Source organism: Bos indicus, chromosome 22 (assembly GCF_029378745.1).
Source record: "Bos indicus isolate NIAB-ARS_2022 breed Sahiwal x Tharparkar chromosome 22, NIAB-ARS_B.indTharparkar_mat_pri_1.0, whole genome shotgun sequence".
In the NCBI taxonomy this organism is placed as follows: Eukaryota; Metazoa; Chordata; class Mammalia; order Artiodactyla; family Bovidae; genus Bos; species Bos indicus.
In genome coordinates this window covers 50699535-50712645 of record NC_091781.1, presented here as the reverse complement: position 1 = coordinate 50712645, position 13111 = coordinate 50699535, and the positions used below count along the sequence as shown (strand labels likewise).

General features: G+C 48.2%; 1 protein-coding gene across 6 annotated transcripts in view; it reads right to left on the bottom strand.

The window, feature by feature from the left end:
• Nucleotides 1-170: 170 nt before the first annotated feature.
• USP4 (ubiquitin specific peptidase 4) overlaps nucleotides 171-13111 on the bottom strand; it is a 39735-nt gene continuing 26794 nt past the window's right edge. For 2 of the 6 annotated variants that reach the window (XM_019984680.2, XM_019984681.2), the window contains 9 exons: nucleotides 11215-11406; nucleotides 10442-10530; nucleotides 7216-7443; nucleotides 5620-5690; nucleotides 5250-5368; nucleotides 4767-4916; nucleotides 3637-3740; nucleotides 1137-1225; nucleotides 171-738 (listed from right to left, as the gene is read on the bottom strand). In XM_019984680.2, the coding sequence (XP_019840239.1) occupies nucleotides 580-738; nucleotides 1137-1225; nucleotides 3637-3740; nucleotides 4767-4916; nucleotides 5250-5368; nucleotides 5620-5690; nucleotides 7216-7443; nucleotides 10442-10530; nucleotides 11215-11406 (1201 nt within the window). In that variant the 3' untranslated portion in view covers nucleotides 171-579. Of the gene's footprint in view, nucleotides 739-1136; nucleotides 1226-3636; nucleotides 3741-4766; nucleotides 4917-5249; nucleotides 5369-5619; nucleotides 5691-7215; nucleotides 7444-10439; nucleotides 10531-11214; nucleotides 11564-12034; nucleotides 12125-12477; nucleotides 12790-13111 lie in introns of those variants that run through there. The other 4 variants (XR_011563142.1, XR_011563143.1, XR_011563141.1 and 1 more) reach the window with 4 other exon arrangements.

Sequence of the window (13111 nt, the reverse complement as noted above, 5' to 3'; positions counted from 1 at the left end):
ACAGGAGACTGAAGGGCAGGAAACCCCACCACCAAATAGCATTTGGGAGATGGAAGCTGGAAATTCCTAGGTGACTCAAAGGGAAACAGGAAGGGGCGTCAGTGGCAACTTTTTAGGGTTATTATAAACCCATCTCAGTGCACAGCAAGGGAAAAGGGGACGACATCAAGTTTACTTGAGGTTGATTTACTGTGGGTAGACCACTGGGAGGACCAGCAACCAGCACCAGAATCCGAAATCCAGGAGGGCAGGGCGGCCCCAAACTCCATGACAGTGTGTTCCCCTCCACTCTTTGGAATCCGTCAGACATTCTCCACTGTGTGCTCCCCACCGCCAACCCCAACTCTGCAGCTCTACCTGTTTTACAGAAAATTTTTACCACCTGTATAAAAAAAAATAATTCAGCCTCTTGACATAACCCTTCTGAGCAAACAGGGTCTTTTTTTTTTTTTTTCTTCTGCTCATAAAAGAAGGAAATTTCCTCATCTGGTTTTTAGACAGAACACTAGCAGTCTTCAGTGCCAAAGGTGTTCTCCTGGGGGACGGCACTGGTGCTGTGGTGCAGGGTCACTGGGCAGGTCAGTTGGTGTCCATGCTGTAAGTCTCGTCATCCCCCGTGCCCTGCTGTGAGCTGCTTGGTCTTGCACCTCCATCAGAAGAGCCAGGAAAACTGAGTGACGGCGTCTTATGAAACTCATCGTCTCGACGCTGGTAGAACAGCACGTAAGCTGCTTTCGTCTAAACACAAGAGGCACAACATCCATTCACAGGTTCGAATAATCACCCATTCCCCCCAAGCTTTGCTGTCTGTTCAAAACACACCACCCTCAGGGATCCGCTGTCTCGCCCTGCACATCCACACACTGAAGTGATGGTGAAAACCGTACCACCTACGGCTGGCTCATGCTGACCATGCCCAGGGAGTCGGGAAAGGTAGGAGCCCTGTGACAGACTCAGGAGAGTCAAGTGTCTCGTTTAGGAAGGGTCCCGGAAGGAATGGTAGTGAATTCTTTCTCCACCACATTTAGCTCCCACTGTCCCAGCAGGATGACTCAATAACCAACTAGCCTGGGAGACTCTTCCCAGCTCTAATCCCTAAAGGTAAGAGTGGGAACCAGATATGAGGGCCTACTCACCACTATCTGATCCTCACAGGCCAGGGACACATTGCTATCATCAAAGTAATACCACTTCCCGTTCAGTTTGTTCTTCGCGTACGCAGTGTCTGCCAAAGCAAGAGAATATGCTAGTTGGTCATCAAGAGAGATGATCTGGCTAGCTCAGTAGGCTGGCACTCAACAGCTCCAAAACATGACACATATCAAGAGTCTGAAATTAAAGGTAATTTACGCTTGTGTCCTAACAACGGAAAAAGAACTCATCCTTAAAAAAAAATAAGATCTTCCCTTCTCAAGAAGGCACTAAAAGGGTAAAAATGGAGCTGCTGGGGACTAAGGCTTTAAACTGTAATTTTGGGGAAAACAGCTATGAGCACTAATTCAGAGCTAGGGGACCCATAAAAGGAGCTGATATATTTTAAGATTTAAGCAAAAGAATATTTGTCAAAAACATGCCAAGTCAAACATTCCCACTGTATCCAGGAATGGCTGTCTATTGTTGTCTCTCACTGCTTCTGGAGCCTGTGGGGTTATCCCAGTGAGAGACACACTGGGGGCTTGGGTTGGCAGAGCTGGAATGTGAACGAGAAAACTTAAATTTATCTGTCTTTGAAACTCTGAGGCAAGAACCTGTGGCTCAGTAACAATTCCTCACACCAGTCCAAGTATTTTCCAGAGTGAACACTTCCGGTTTTGATTTTACACTTTCCGAGCAAGATGTGTTTACAACAACAGTCCCAGCAGTGATACCCGATTGCTGCTCTACTCAGACTCTCAGAAACGACTGAATCTGATGGAGATCTGGTTTCTGGTCTCGACCTGCTGAGTGGCTCTGGCAAGCTGTTTAACCATTCTTCGCTGCAGTGCTTACTGTACCAGGCGGTGGTGAAGAACACAGGACAAAGTGACAGAGAAGGTGCCAAGGGCCTGTCCCTGCTGTCCATGCTTGGCAGAACAGTATCAAAATCACAGTGTTCCAATTGTGGACCCAAAGTGGGTCTGCACACAACCAGCCTAACCTGGATAAGGAAACTGAAGCATATGGAAGCTAAGTAACCTGCCCAAGCAGTACGTTTTTATGCCAAAAGAATTAAAAATGAATACATGGGTCCAGTATGAATGAATACAGATATCAAAATTAATTTGCACAGAAAAAAAGTGCTATAGGATGCGGTATGATCACAGGTATTGCAAGTAGCCACTCAGGAAGAGTCCCAATTTTTAGACAGGCACAATTTTTCTTTCCCACCCATTCCTACAGCTAGTTGGTAGTCCTGTGACCAAGCTGTAGCCAATGAGACGTATGTAGAGGAGTTGAGGGGGATTTCTGGGAAGTCTACTTAAAAGGGAAGGTCACGCCCTTTTTTCCCCTTCTTCCGATGGCCTGGAATGTAGACCCGAGGGCTGGAAAATGAGCAGCCATCCAAAGGCAGGAGGTGATATGGTAAGAATAGAGAAGCAGGAGAACCGACTTGGGCAAACAGAAAAAGCTTACCAGTACAGGGGAAAAGACTGGGGTTTGGGGCAGTTCATAATCCACTGTGAGGGTAAATGGAACTAACACCTCCCATGGTGTCATCTCTTGGGATCCTGACACGGGGTGTAGTGGCAGTTCTCATGGTGCAGATGCAACAGAGGAGACGTGAGGAGACCCAGCTCCTCACTTCAACATCACTAAGACCTTTCCATGAACAAGTAACCAAACAGACTAGTAAAAGTATAAATGTGAAATTAAACCCACACATTACAGACATTTCTCAAAATAAAGTAGAGCAAAGTAAAAAAAAAAAGTAAAACAAACATTCTGGTCCCTCTCTTTCTAGGCTGTCCCCTCTCCTATCACAGTTTGCCTTTTGTTTCAATGTACATAGTTGTGATACTACTTTCTGTAATGATGCGATTTTGTGTAGCTGTTTCCCCTGAACACATCATGGGCATTTCCCCACGGTATTAATAATTTTATTTTGCAATGCTGTGTGCTCTTCCATCAAGCACATGGACAATACTGCCAGCTGCTGATCACCAATGCTGTTACTCATTTTCCACTAGTGAAGTGAAGTCGCTCAGTTGTGTCCGACTCTTTGCGACCCCATGGACTATAGCCCACCAGGCTCCTCCATCCATGGAATTTTCTAGGCAAGAGTATTGGAGTGGGTTCCCATTTCCTTCTCCAGGGGATCTTCCCAACCCAGGGAGCAAACCCAGGTCTCCTGCATTGTGGGCAGATGCTTTACCGTCTGAGCCACCAGTATAAATGGGTAAATATCTTTGTATATGAAGCTTTTCCCCAAAGTCCAGTAATTTCAGAAGAGTAGATTTACTGGAAGTGGATTATTAGATTAAAGGATATGAAGCACCACCCTAGCAAAACAACTGAGGGGCAGCCTGCAACTGGAGGCCTGCAGAGCTGTGTAAGTTAAGTCCTTAGGGCAGTGGCTGGCACACAGGGAAGGCTGGTGACAGATGAGTGGCCAAGGGTGTTTCAACATCTCAGAGGGGAGCAGATGCCAGTACTCACAGTGGCCAACCCCCATGGCTCCATAGTGATTGGACACGGCGATGAGATCGTACACATATGGCCTCGCTGACGGGTCACAGACAAACTCCGACATGTTCAGACCTCTAAGCACAGAAAACAAAAAGAACCCTTCAATACCTTAAACTGTGAGAAGTCAGAGCGATCTAGCCACCCCTTTCATAGCAGGAGGCCCTCAGAGACTGCAGAAAGAACAGATGAAGAGTCCAGACAGAAGGCGCCCTGGGGTCTTGCTCTGACCACGGACATGTTAGGCTGGAGAAGGGAAGCCTCCTGGGGAATTCCAACCCCTGACAAGATGGCAAGGAAGGGCTCTGGGCACAGACATGAGGGCTGTTGCAACCGTGTAGAAATGGCTATTACTGTCAGAATCACAGTTAGTGCCATAAAAATGTAAGCTAAATACCAAAACAGGCCCCTCAAAGCATTTTTTCCCCTAATGTTTTATTTCTAAAATTTTAAATATACAGAAAAAAAGAATTTGACGACAAATACCTCTATTTGTTGACTTACTGCCATCTAGGTCCTCCCACTGATATGTCTTACACTGCATCTATCTGTCTACCCGTACACCTGCCCCTGAAGAAAGCATTTTTAAATCTGCATGTTGTGGGCAACGCCTACCTTGCTGACCGATTGTGTCACCTACACTCTGTACCCTGGGACCTGAGAGGACCCAAGCAGACAGCCAGTCCCAGCCCCTGCCCCAAGGACAGGACTGCGATGGATCTGCACCACCAAGGGCGGCCCCCAGCAATCCAGTTCTCCCCAGCAGATTACTCCCCGGTTCCTTGTGCCCCTGCATTAACGTGGTGCAGCACGTTCGTGTGCTGTCCTACTGAGTCTGGGCTCCCAGGAACCAAGGTAAGAAGACAGGTAAGAAGACCAGGTCAGTCAAGCAGCATAGGGACTCAAGAGGGGACGTGGTTCTACCAGAGAGACTTCCCCAAACAAGGAGGAGAAATGAGCCTAAAATCTTAACTGCCCAGAGCCCAACAACACACACATCTTAATGCAGAAAAGCCTTTGGTGGCAAAACACTCTATCAGTGCGCAGATGGTCTGCCTGGTTTTTAATTTTCCCCAAAATACCACTGCAGCCCAGGGACCCACCTGACTGGGAACTCCACGACTGTATCAAGCTTATCCCTCCAGTATCTATTGTAGGAGAAACGTTTGAGGTGGACCACCAGGATCTTCGGCAAGGACCACAGGTCAAACTTCTTTGTGGCCTGCTGGTGCTTCTTACAGTTGGGACAGTACCTGAAACAAAAACCTCTGCTGAGTGGGGAGGCGGGGAGCCAGGGAGCCAGGGCCACCTGGGCACACAAGCATGGGGATAACCCCGTAACATCCTGTCTCGCAACCATCAGACTGCTTCAGAGCAGCGAGGTCTCTAAGCCACCTTCCCACAGAGGGTGATGGCCTTCTGAGGCTGGAAAGCACAATTCACGCAGAAACACCTGTGTTTCTCTGTCAGCCATGTACAAAAGTGACGGATCCAAATGAAAAGGTTTGTGTTACACAGATGGCCCCAGCAGATCTCGGAGCCCCAGGGTGCCTGGGCGCCCCTGCTCAGAGTGGGGAGCTGCCTACCAGGGGTCATGTTCCCCAAGGGTCTCCATGGTAGTGAAGAGCTCGATGCAGTCCCTCAGGGCCACCGCCGTCTTCTTTTTCTTCTGAGGTTGCAACATGCTGACGTGCTTCTCGTACGTCTGTGAGGAACAAAGTGCTGAGTTGGCTGAGGAAACAAAACCTCACCAGGCTGAGCCACCACCTCATGAGCTCTCATGCCTGGAATATAACGTACTTTCTGGAGCTGCTAGCATTTAATAACAAAATCTTTTGCTGCTTTTCATTCTCAGTCTAAAAGATAAGCTGTGAAGCCGGCTGTGGAACTGGTGAGAGAGACCTCCCCAGAGCAGAAACCAGCACTTCCCCTGACCAACAGTCCCGAGTGACCTACCTCAGATTCCTGTTCGTTGTAGTAACAGCTCCGGGTCTCACTGTCCCAGTCGATGGCTAGCGTGGACCGAGCTGTGGAGGAGGACCAAAGTGTCACTCGCTACGGAAAGGCCAGCAACAGGAGAGGCTCTGCCAGCGACGGCGGAGAGGAGCAGCACGCTCAGGCTGTGTTCTAATACCTGCCTACCCAGAAGCAGCCACCGCCGAGAGCAGCACTCTGTCTGGGGCCAGCCAACCCGGAACCCCTGGGCCCCAGAGCCTCTGGCAAAGACTTCCTCCGTATACACTCTAAAGACTGTGATATGCTCTAAAGGCTGTGATACGCTCTAGACTCATGGAACGACACAGAATTCTGAAAGGACGCAGGTCGAGATAGAGTAACAGTGATTGGCTTCTCCTCTCTTCTTAAACCACAAGAAAACCTGACAAGATACATAACACGACTGTTTCCAGACACTATTAGGCAAAGCAAGAGTGAGATCCCTGAAAGAAGGCAGAAAATAAGGTGATGCCCACATGGCCCATGCTTACTGCCTGAAGGCATCTTCCAGGCCATAGCATAGCAGGAGAGAAGGGAAATTTGATTCCTGGGTTGAGAAGACCCTCTGGAAAAGGGATAGGCTACCCACTCCAGTATTCTTGGGTTTCCCTAGTGGCTCAGCTGGTAAAGAATCTGCCTGCATTGTGGGAGACCTGGGTTCGATCCCTGCACTGGAAAGATTCCCTAGAGAAGGGAACGGCTACCTACTCCAGTATTCTGGCCAGGAAAATTCCATGGACTGTGTGGAGCTGGGACACGATTGAGCGACTTTCACTTCACACTAAACAGAAGAAGCTGCCCAGACACCATGGAGCTACAGAAAGACTGACAGACATAGAGATCCAAAGCGATCTCAATAAAGCTGTTTCAAAAACTCAGTATTTTTAAGTTTTTTGTTTTTTTTTTAAGGGAAGAAAGCAAGGTAGCTAGCTGGAGAACATGTAGCAAATCTCTTCTCTAATGAAGAAAGTTAAAGACACGAGATGCTTTTGCAGCTCCCTTCCTGACCCTGGGCGGGCACCTTCATCATCCACATGCACTTTCAACACACAACACACACTCCATGTGGATGTCCCTTCTTGTCTACAGATCAAATCAGGCTCCAGGTAACAGCCTGTGAAATCCATGCGCATCCTCTAGACGGGCCGCATCTCTAGAGTATTCTCATGGAACAAAAGAAATCTGCATTTATTCTCCTATGTCCGGGGAAATGCTGCCACCTAAGGAGGGTCACGAGAAGTGTTATCACTGACAGCAAAGGTCCCGAAGGGTGGTGGGACTGAAGGGACAGCGTACTTCATTCTGAAGTCATCAAGGACTGAAGAGAAAAGCCTGACAAGAAGGCCGAGGAAGCGGCGGCAGGAAGGGCTAGAGCCAGGTTCCGTTTCTGAAATGGTCTTTGGGGAGCTGCCAGCCAAGGATCACTCAAGTGTCTGTCCCCGGAGTCACATGATGACACTACAGAAGCCCAATGTGGTGAGTGCTGAGTACAAAGGACTTTCCAGTAGACCCTAAGTCCCCCAAAGCCGAGTTTGCAAAGTCAGAGAAGGTGCTTACAGTTGAGTTTCAGTAGTTTCCCATCAGTGGCAAGGGAATTTATGTCAGCTGTGCCATAGGAGTTCACGAGGCTGAAGGTAAAAAGCCTTCTGGGGCAAGGCCGGCCTTTGTTCTTCTTTTGGGTGGCCTCACCGTGGTCACTTCCCGGCTCATCGTCCCCACTGCCCTCCGTTTCTGAGAGCTGCTCTCTGCCTTCTTCCTGATGCTCCATTTCTTCTTCATCTTCACCTAGCACACAAATGAGAAAGAAAAAAAAACAGTGTACGGAACATGCCACTGTTTCAATGCTGAAATTTGTACTTCATGCCTAAGTGTGGTGCTTCCTTCCAGGTTCTGTCCTGTGCATGGGAAACTATATACACTTCTCTGCATTCACAAGGCACTTAAATTCACGCGTGACCCTCTTCACAACCTGGTCAGCAGGCAAGAGGGCACTGCTATTCCACGAGGAGGACGCAGGGGCCCAGAGAGGTTCAAGGAATCAGGCAAAGGCACAAACCTGAGTCAGCAATCCTGCCAGTCCTAAATTTGGGCCTCTTAACACTTGGTTACTTTACTGGGCTTCACCTGACACAGTCTGACTCTTCAACTTGATCATTAGGCCAACAGAGAGAAAAGGACCAAATATTTCTTTTTTTTGGCCACACAGCATGTGGGATATTAGTTCCCTGACCAGGGACCGAATCTTCGCCCTGTGAAGTGGAAGCACAGAGTCTTAACCACTGGACCACTAAGGAAATCACCAAAAGACCAAAATTAAACACATACTCAATACTCAGGAAGACAGGCTGGTAAGAAACAATTTAAATGCAAATTTTTAAACATGATAACACAAATATTAAGTGAAAATCTTCAGTTCCTCCACAAGGAACCTGCTGACTCTCTCAGCAAGTATTTCCTGAATGTCCTCCAGGTGCAGCTGCCATGACAGGTCCCAGTAACAGGGCATACAGGATCCTCCCCTCCTTTTTTCTCTTTATTCCTTTGGATTGCCAAGTTTCAGGAGTTTTAAGAAGGGGAATTCCCTGGTGCTTCAGTGGTTAGGACCCAGTGTTTTCACTGCTGTGGATCAGGGCTGAATTCCTCAGCAGGGAAGTAAGATCCTGTAAGCCAAGTGGCACTGCACAGCTCTCCCCCACGAAAAACGAGAGAGAGAGAGAATTAAAAAAAGAGAGAGAGAGACAGAGCTTTAAGAGGCACTGTACAGACATACACTGATGAGTATTTTTCCCAGAAAACTGGCTGGTACATATGGCTGCAATAAAAAGATCCATGATCATATTTTTTGCTGTTGGGCAGCCAAAGGGGAAAGCTTAAGGTATCAGGTATGTCATTTCAGCAAAGATGGGGACAACTCCAAAAGGTGATGTAAAAGTAACAGGGGAAGAAAAGATTCAAAATAAGAAGTTTATATAGTCAGGGAAATAGCAGTAGAAATGGAAACTGATGAAAAGAGGTCAGATGTATATTGTCCATAAAAATTCACTTTCAAGGACAGTGTGTCTTGGGAGTGTTCATGAGGAAGGAAAAGTCGGGCCCAGGATAATGCAGCACAGTTCCCTGCCAGGCCCCAGGAACAGCAGAGCCATGGATGAGGGTGTGACATGGGTCCCCATGAACAGTGCTCTGAAACAGCCAGTGTGCACGAGACTGCCAGTCCCAGCTCTCACAGAGGTTCCTTCCCTAACCAGCTCACTTCACTCCTGGAGCAGTGGCACTGCGCCGTTTACACCCAGCCCTGCCAGGGACTCAGACTCAGCAGGACAGCCACCATGGACCTAACAAGCAGCCATGACAGTAAAGAAGTGAGAATTATTTCAACATTAAACAAGAGTTTGAAGCCTACGCACCAAGACTCACTGCTGGGATTTGAAAGAAGGCAGTAATTCTTCCTAATTAGGAGAATGACAGATGGAATGTCTAAGAAACTAGGCTAAGTGTGTAACAACAGCAAATACTTACATGGTGCTATTATTAACTGAGCATCTAGCATGTGCCAGATACTCTAACCACACTACCTCATTAAATTGTAACTTCAACTCTGTGAAGCTGTTGTCATCATCCCATTTTGCAGATGGATAAACCAAGATTCAAAGGTATGATACAGTGACTTCTTGAAGTCCACCTCCACACCTCAAGCTGGGAGTCACAGTGCCACAACTTCCAGAGCACCAAGAACCTACAAGTCACCGCAGGTCTGCTAAGAGAATACCACTATCCTCAAACATCTCTGCTTGTGGGACTTCTACACAAAATATGCTCCTGTTCGTCCCTAGTGGGATGAGAACATGATATTCTGGGCAAGAATAGGAGTATGATTATAATAGACACATAAATCACTAGGACGATTTGGAACATCCTGCCAGGACCAAGTCTATGGTTGTTACTTTTTTAATGTCAATTTCTCACTTTTCGAGACCCTTCATGTCATGCAGAAATGTGGGCATTTGCAACTGAGAATTTATATATTCAGCTCTTTGCGAAGCATAGGAATTGGAGGACATTTCCAGTTTTATAGGAATAAAGCCACCAAATCAGTCACCTAGGCCGCCCAAAGCAGGATGACAGCCACAATGCAGGTCAGACACAGTTTACTGTTCAGACGAGCTTGTGAGCACAAAGCCACAGGAGGACGGCAGCGAGGGCTCTGGGTTTCCTACAGTATGGTTACCCTACTGCTAATCCAGCCGTGGCTCTTCACTCTCACAGCAGGAGCTGTCCAGAGCTGGCCACCACCCGTAGCTTCCTGGGTAGAAAGAAACACCCAAGAGAGCCTGTCTCTGCCTTCTGACAGGCTGGGAGGACGCCTGGGGCAGTGGCTGCAGCACGGTGATGGGGAAGGGCCAGATAACAGCTCTGCAGACAGAGCCGGGCTGTGGAGGCAGCCGAGTGTGTATTCAGCAATCCCAACAGAGCAGAGGCAGATCCTGGCTCTGCTTCAGGACCATGGGCAAGTCACTTGGTCCTATTAATGCTTATTGTCTCCCTGAGGTGAGACCCAGCCTTCACGTCTAAATTCCATGAGGCGTCCAAGGCAGACAATGGGCTCTGCCAGAGCAAAATGGTGCAGACACGGCTGTCAGGTCTGCTCTCTGGACTCAGCCCCCAGCACCCCCTTCCCCCTGCCTGCTCAGAGCCTCCCTCTCCCAAGTGTACAACACCTTTAGAAGAGGGAGGCCAGGAGGGGTTTGACTAGTCACAGCCCCACACCGAGGCACGCGCTCACCTGCACAGCCGCTCCTGGAGCCATTGCAGGCTCCCAGCTCCAAGGGCGAGCTGCCTGACTCATCAGGCAAAGGCTGTTTTATGTATCGGCTGGGAAGAAGAAAGAAATCGTTAGTTGCAACCGTTCACTATTTTTCTCCTCTCCTCAGCTAGAAGTTGTTCCTATATATTTGAGCATTATATATTCCTATATATTATATATTCAACTATTCACAAAGCAATTTATGTAAATAAAAGGGCCTTAAAAATCATGGTATGGCTTAACACTTCAAGAAACTGAGAGGAATCCAAGAGATAAGATGCCTAACTACCAGGTCACTGAAGACTCTCAGAAAGTCTGTTCCTAACCTTTGATGACTGTTACATGGCACCCTCATGTAAAAAAAAAATTCCCAGTAATGTTAACGATCAGCTTCAGAATGATGGAGTACTTCGGAAACTGTACTCAAAAAAAACAAAAAACAAAAAACAAAACTGTACTCAAATATAAAATACCATCAAAGCACCAGACTTCCTCAGGCAGGTGACTGAGAAGTGTGAAGACATGACTCCAGGGACCAGAGGAGCCTGAGGTGCTCAGTGTCACGTGCTTCAGGTATGCCCGTGGACTGTCCCAGAAGCACCTGCCCCTGCCCTCCCAAGGGTCACCATGATGGTATTTCTGAGAGAAGGGAGCACAGCAGGGCCACACTGGCACTCTGCAGGGGGCAGTCGCTGCGACTACTGGACATCTCTGATGTTAGAGAACCAGCAAATGGCATTCCCCCCACCAACCTGATGCGCTCACAAACCGCCTGGTACAAAGACTCGAGGGTGAGCTTGTGCTTGGGGACAGAAACCAGCAGTGGCTGCCCGTACAGCACTGCCCCGGTAGAAGTGCTCGACGGCCTAGATTTCCTCTCCCTGAAGTACACGGGAAGCGTGACACACTCAGAGCCATCCGGGGAGGTGCTGCAGACTTCGTACCTGTGTCAATCACACGAGAGAGCACTTTTAATGGCAGGCTCCGGTGAGCGATGGAGATCCGCACTTCAGCTACATGGCGGCCAGGACTAGGGCTACTAGAACAGAGCGTTCTTCAGTACAGAACGTGAATAAGGCATTTCCAAGAGGATGCTAGAGGCTGGGTCAGGAATTTCAAGAGGGTCACTGTCAACACGTGAACCTATACCACCGAGGCCCTGGGGCTAACGTGATCCTCCTTCCCACAGCCATGGCCTTAAAGTCTGTGCTCCTTCAACTGGGACTCAACACAGACTGAAGCTGGCATCCAGACCATCACCTCAGACACAAAGGCACATGGGGGGCCCAGCCACCAAGTTCATCTTCCGTGACCCACCAAGGAGCTCAACTTTTAGAAAAGGCATTCTTAGTGCGCTGCCCTTTGATCAAACCAAATACTGTACAGGACGTATACCTAGAATAGAAAGCCAAAGACTCTTCATTTCCAATGAGAAAGCAAATTTATAAATCCGTTGGCCATCTTTGTTCAAAAACACTCAAGTAAAAGACTCAGATTTAATTTTTTCAAAAATCAAGATAACCAATGAAACTACTAAAAGACAAACCAATGATTTTGAAAAATGTGTCTTACTTAGCGAATACATGGGAGATTTATAGATGTTTTATCCTGGAACAGATGTTACCAAAATTGCTGGCAACCGACTGTAGTCTTTCCCTCTTCCTATAGGGGGAGACACAAACTTACTGATTCAATTCTCGAAAACTAAACACACACACATACAACCCTCCCCAGATGCCTGACAAACAGTCCTGACTGCAATATGTGCAGGAGTTCAAAGAAAAACTCACGAAGACGGCTAAGATGTGCTCTAAGGTAAGAACCCTAGGGTCCAGCATAAGGGCAAGAACGAAGCCTTGAACCGGGAGGCTGGCTCGGGATCCAGTCCACCTTGCCTCTCGCTGGCTGCGGGGACCAGGCCAAGCGCCTAAACCTCTGTTTATTCAGGGACAATGGGATCTATCATTTACCGTACAGTGTGGAGGTAGTAACTAAGAAACTCAGTCTCACAGTACCTCACATGCTCATGAAGTATTAAGTGCTCCAACTGTGTTTTCGTAAGACCATTATCAACTTATCATAACAATTTGCTTTCATAATGACTGGCCCTCAAGCCCTTGGAAAAATCCTCTGTGGGTGGTTCGCCAATCTTTCCACAAGGTGATGCCCCAGTTCTTCTCAGTTTAGCTATGTTCGAACATTAGTCTCTGGAGTTGAGGGAGACTGTGTTGAGGACTTGGGGTCAGAAGTGGACAGTCCCAGCTCTGTGGCCCCTCCATCTGTGAAGTACGGGAAGGTGGCTGGGAGTAGGGCAGCAGCCTGTGCTCCTGTGTGAACGGAATTAAGAATCTTGGGTGTGGTTAAGAACGCTTCCTTTTAGAGTGACCAGAAGTTACAGGCCCCAGAAACATAAAGGGAAGGAAATGCCTCCCTTGTGGACTGTATTCCTCAACCCAAACCAAAAACCAAAACGAGAACCAAACCCTGAAAACCTCTCTCAGCAGAGACAAATTTCTGAGTGAGAGGGACTGAGGAATATGCAATGCGGGTGTGGTCCCCATGCAAACTGCTCTGACAAGCGGCTGCTGGGGGGTGCAGGCAAGCTTCCGCTCCACCCCACCCCACCCGGAAGAGGGATGGACACACAGT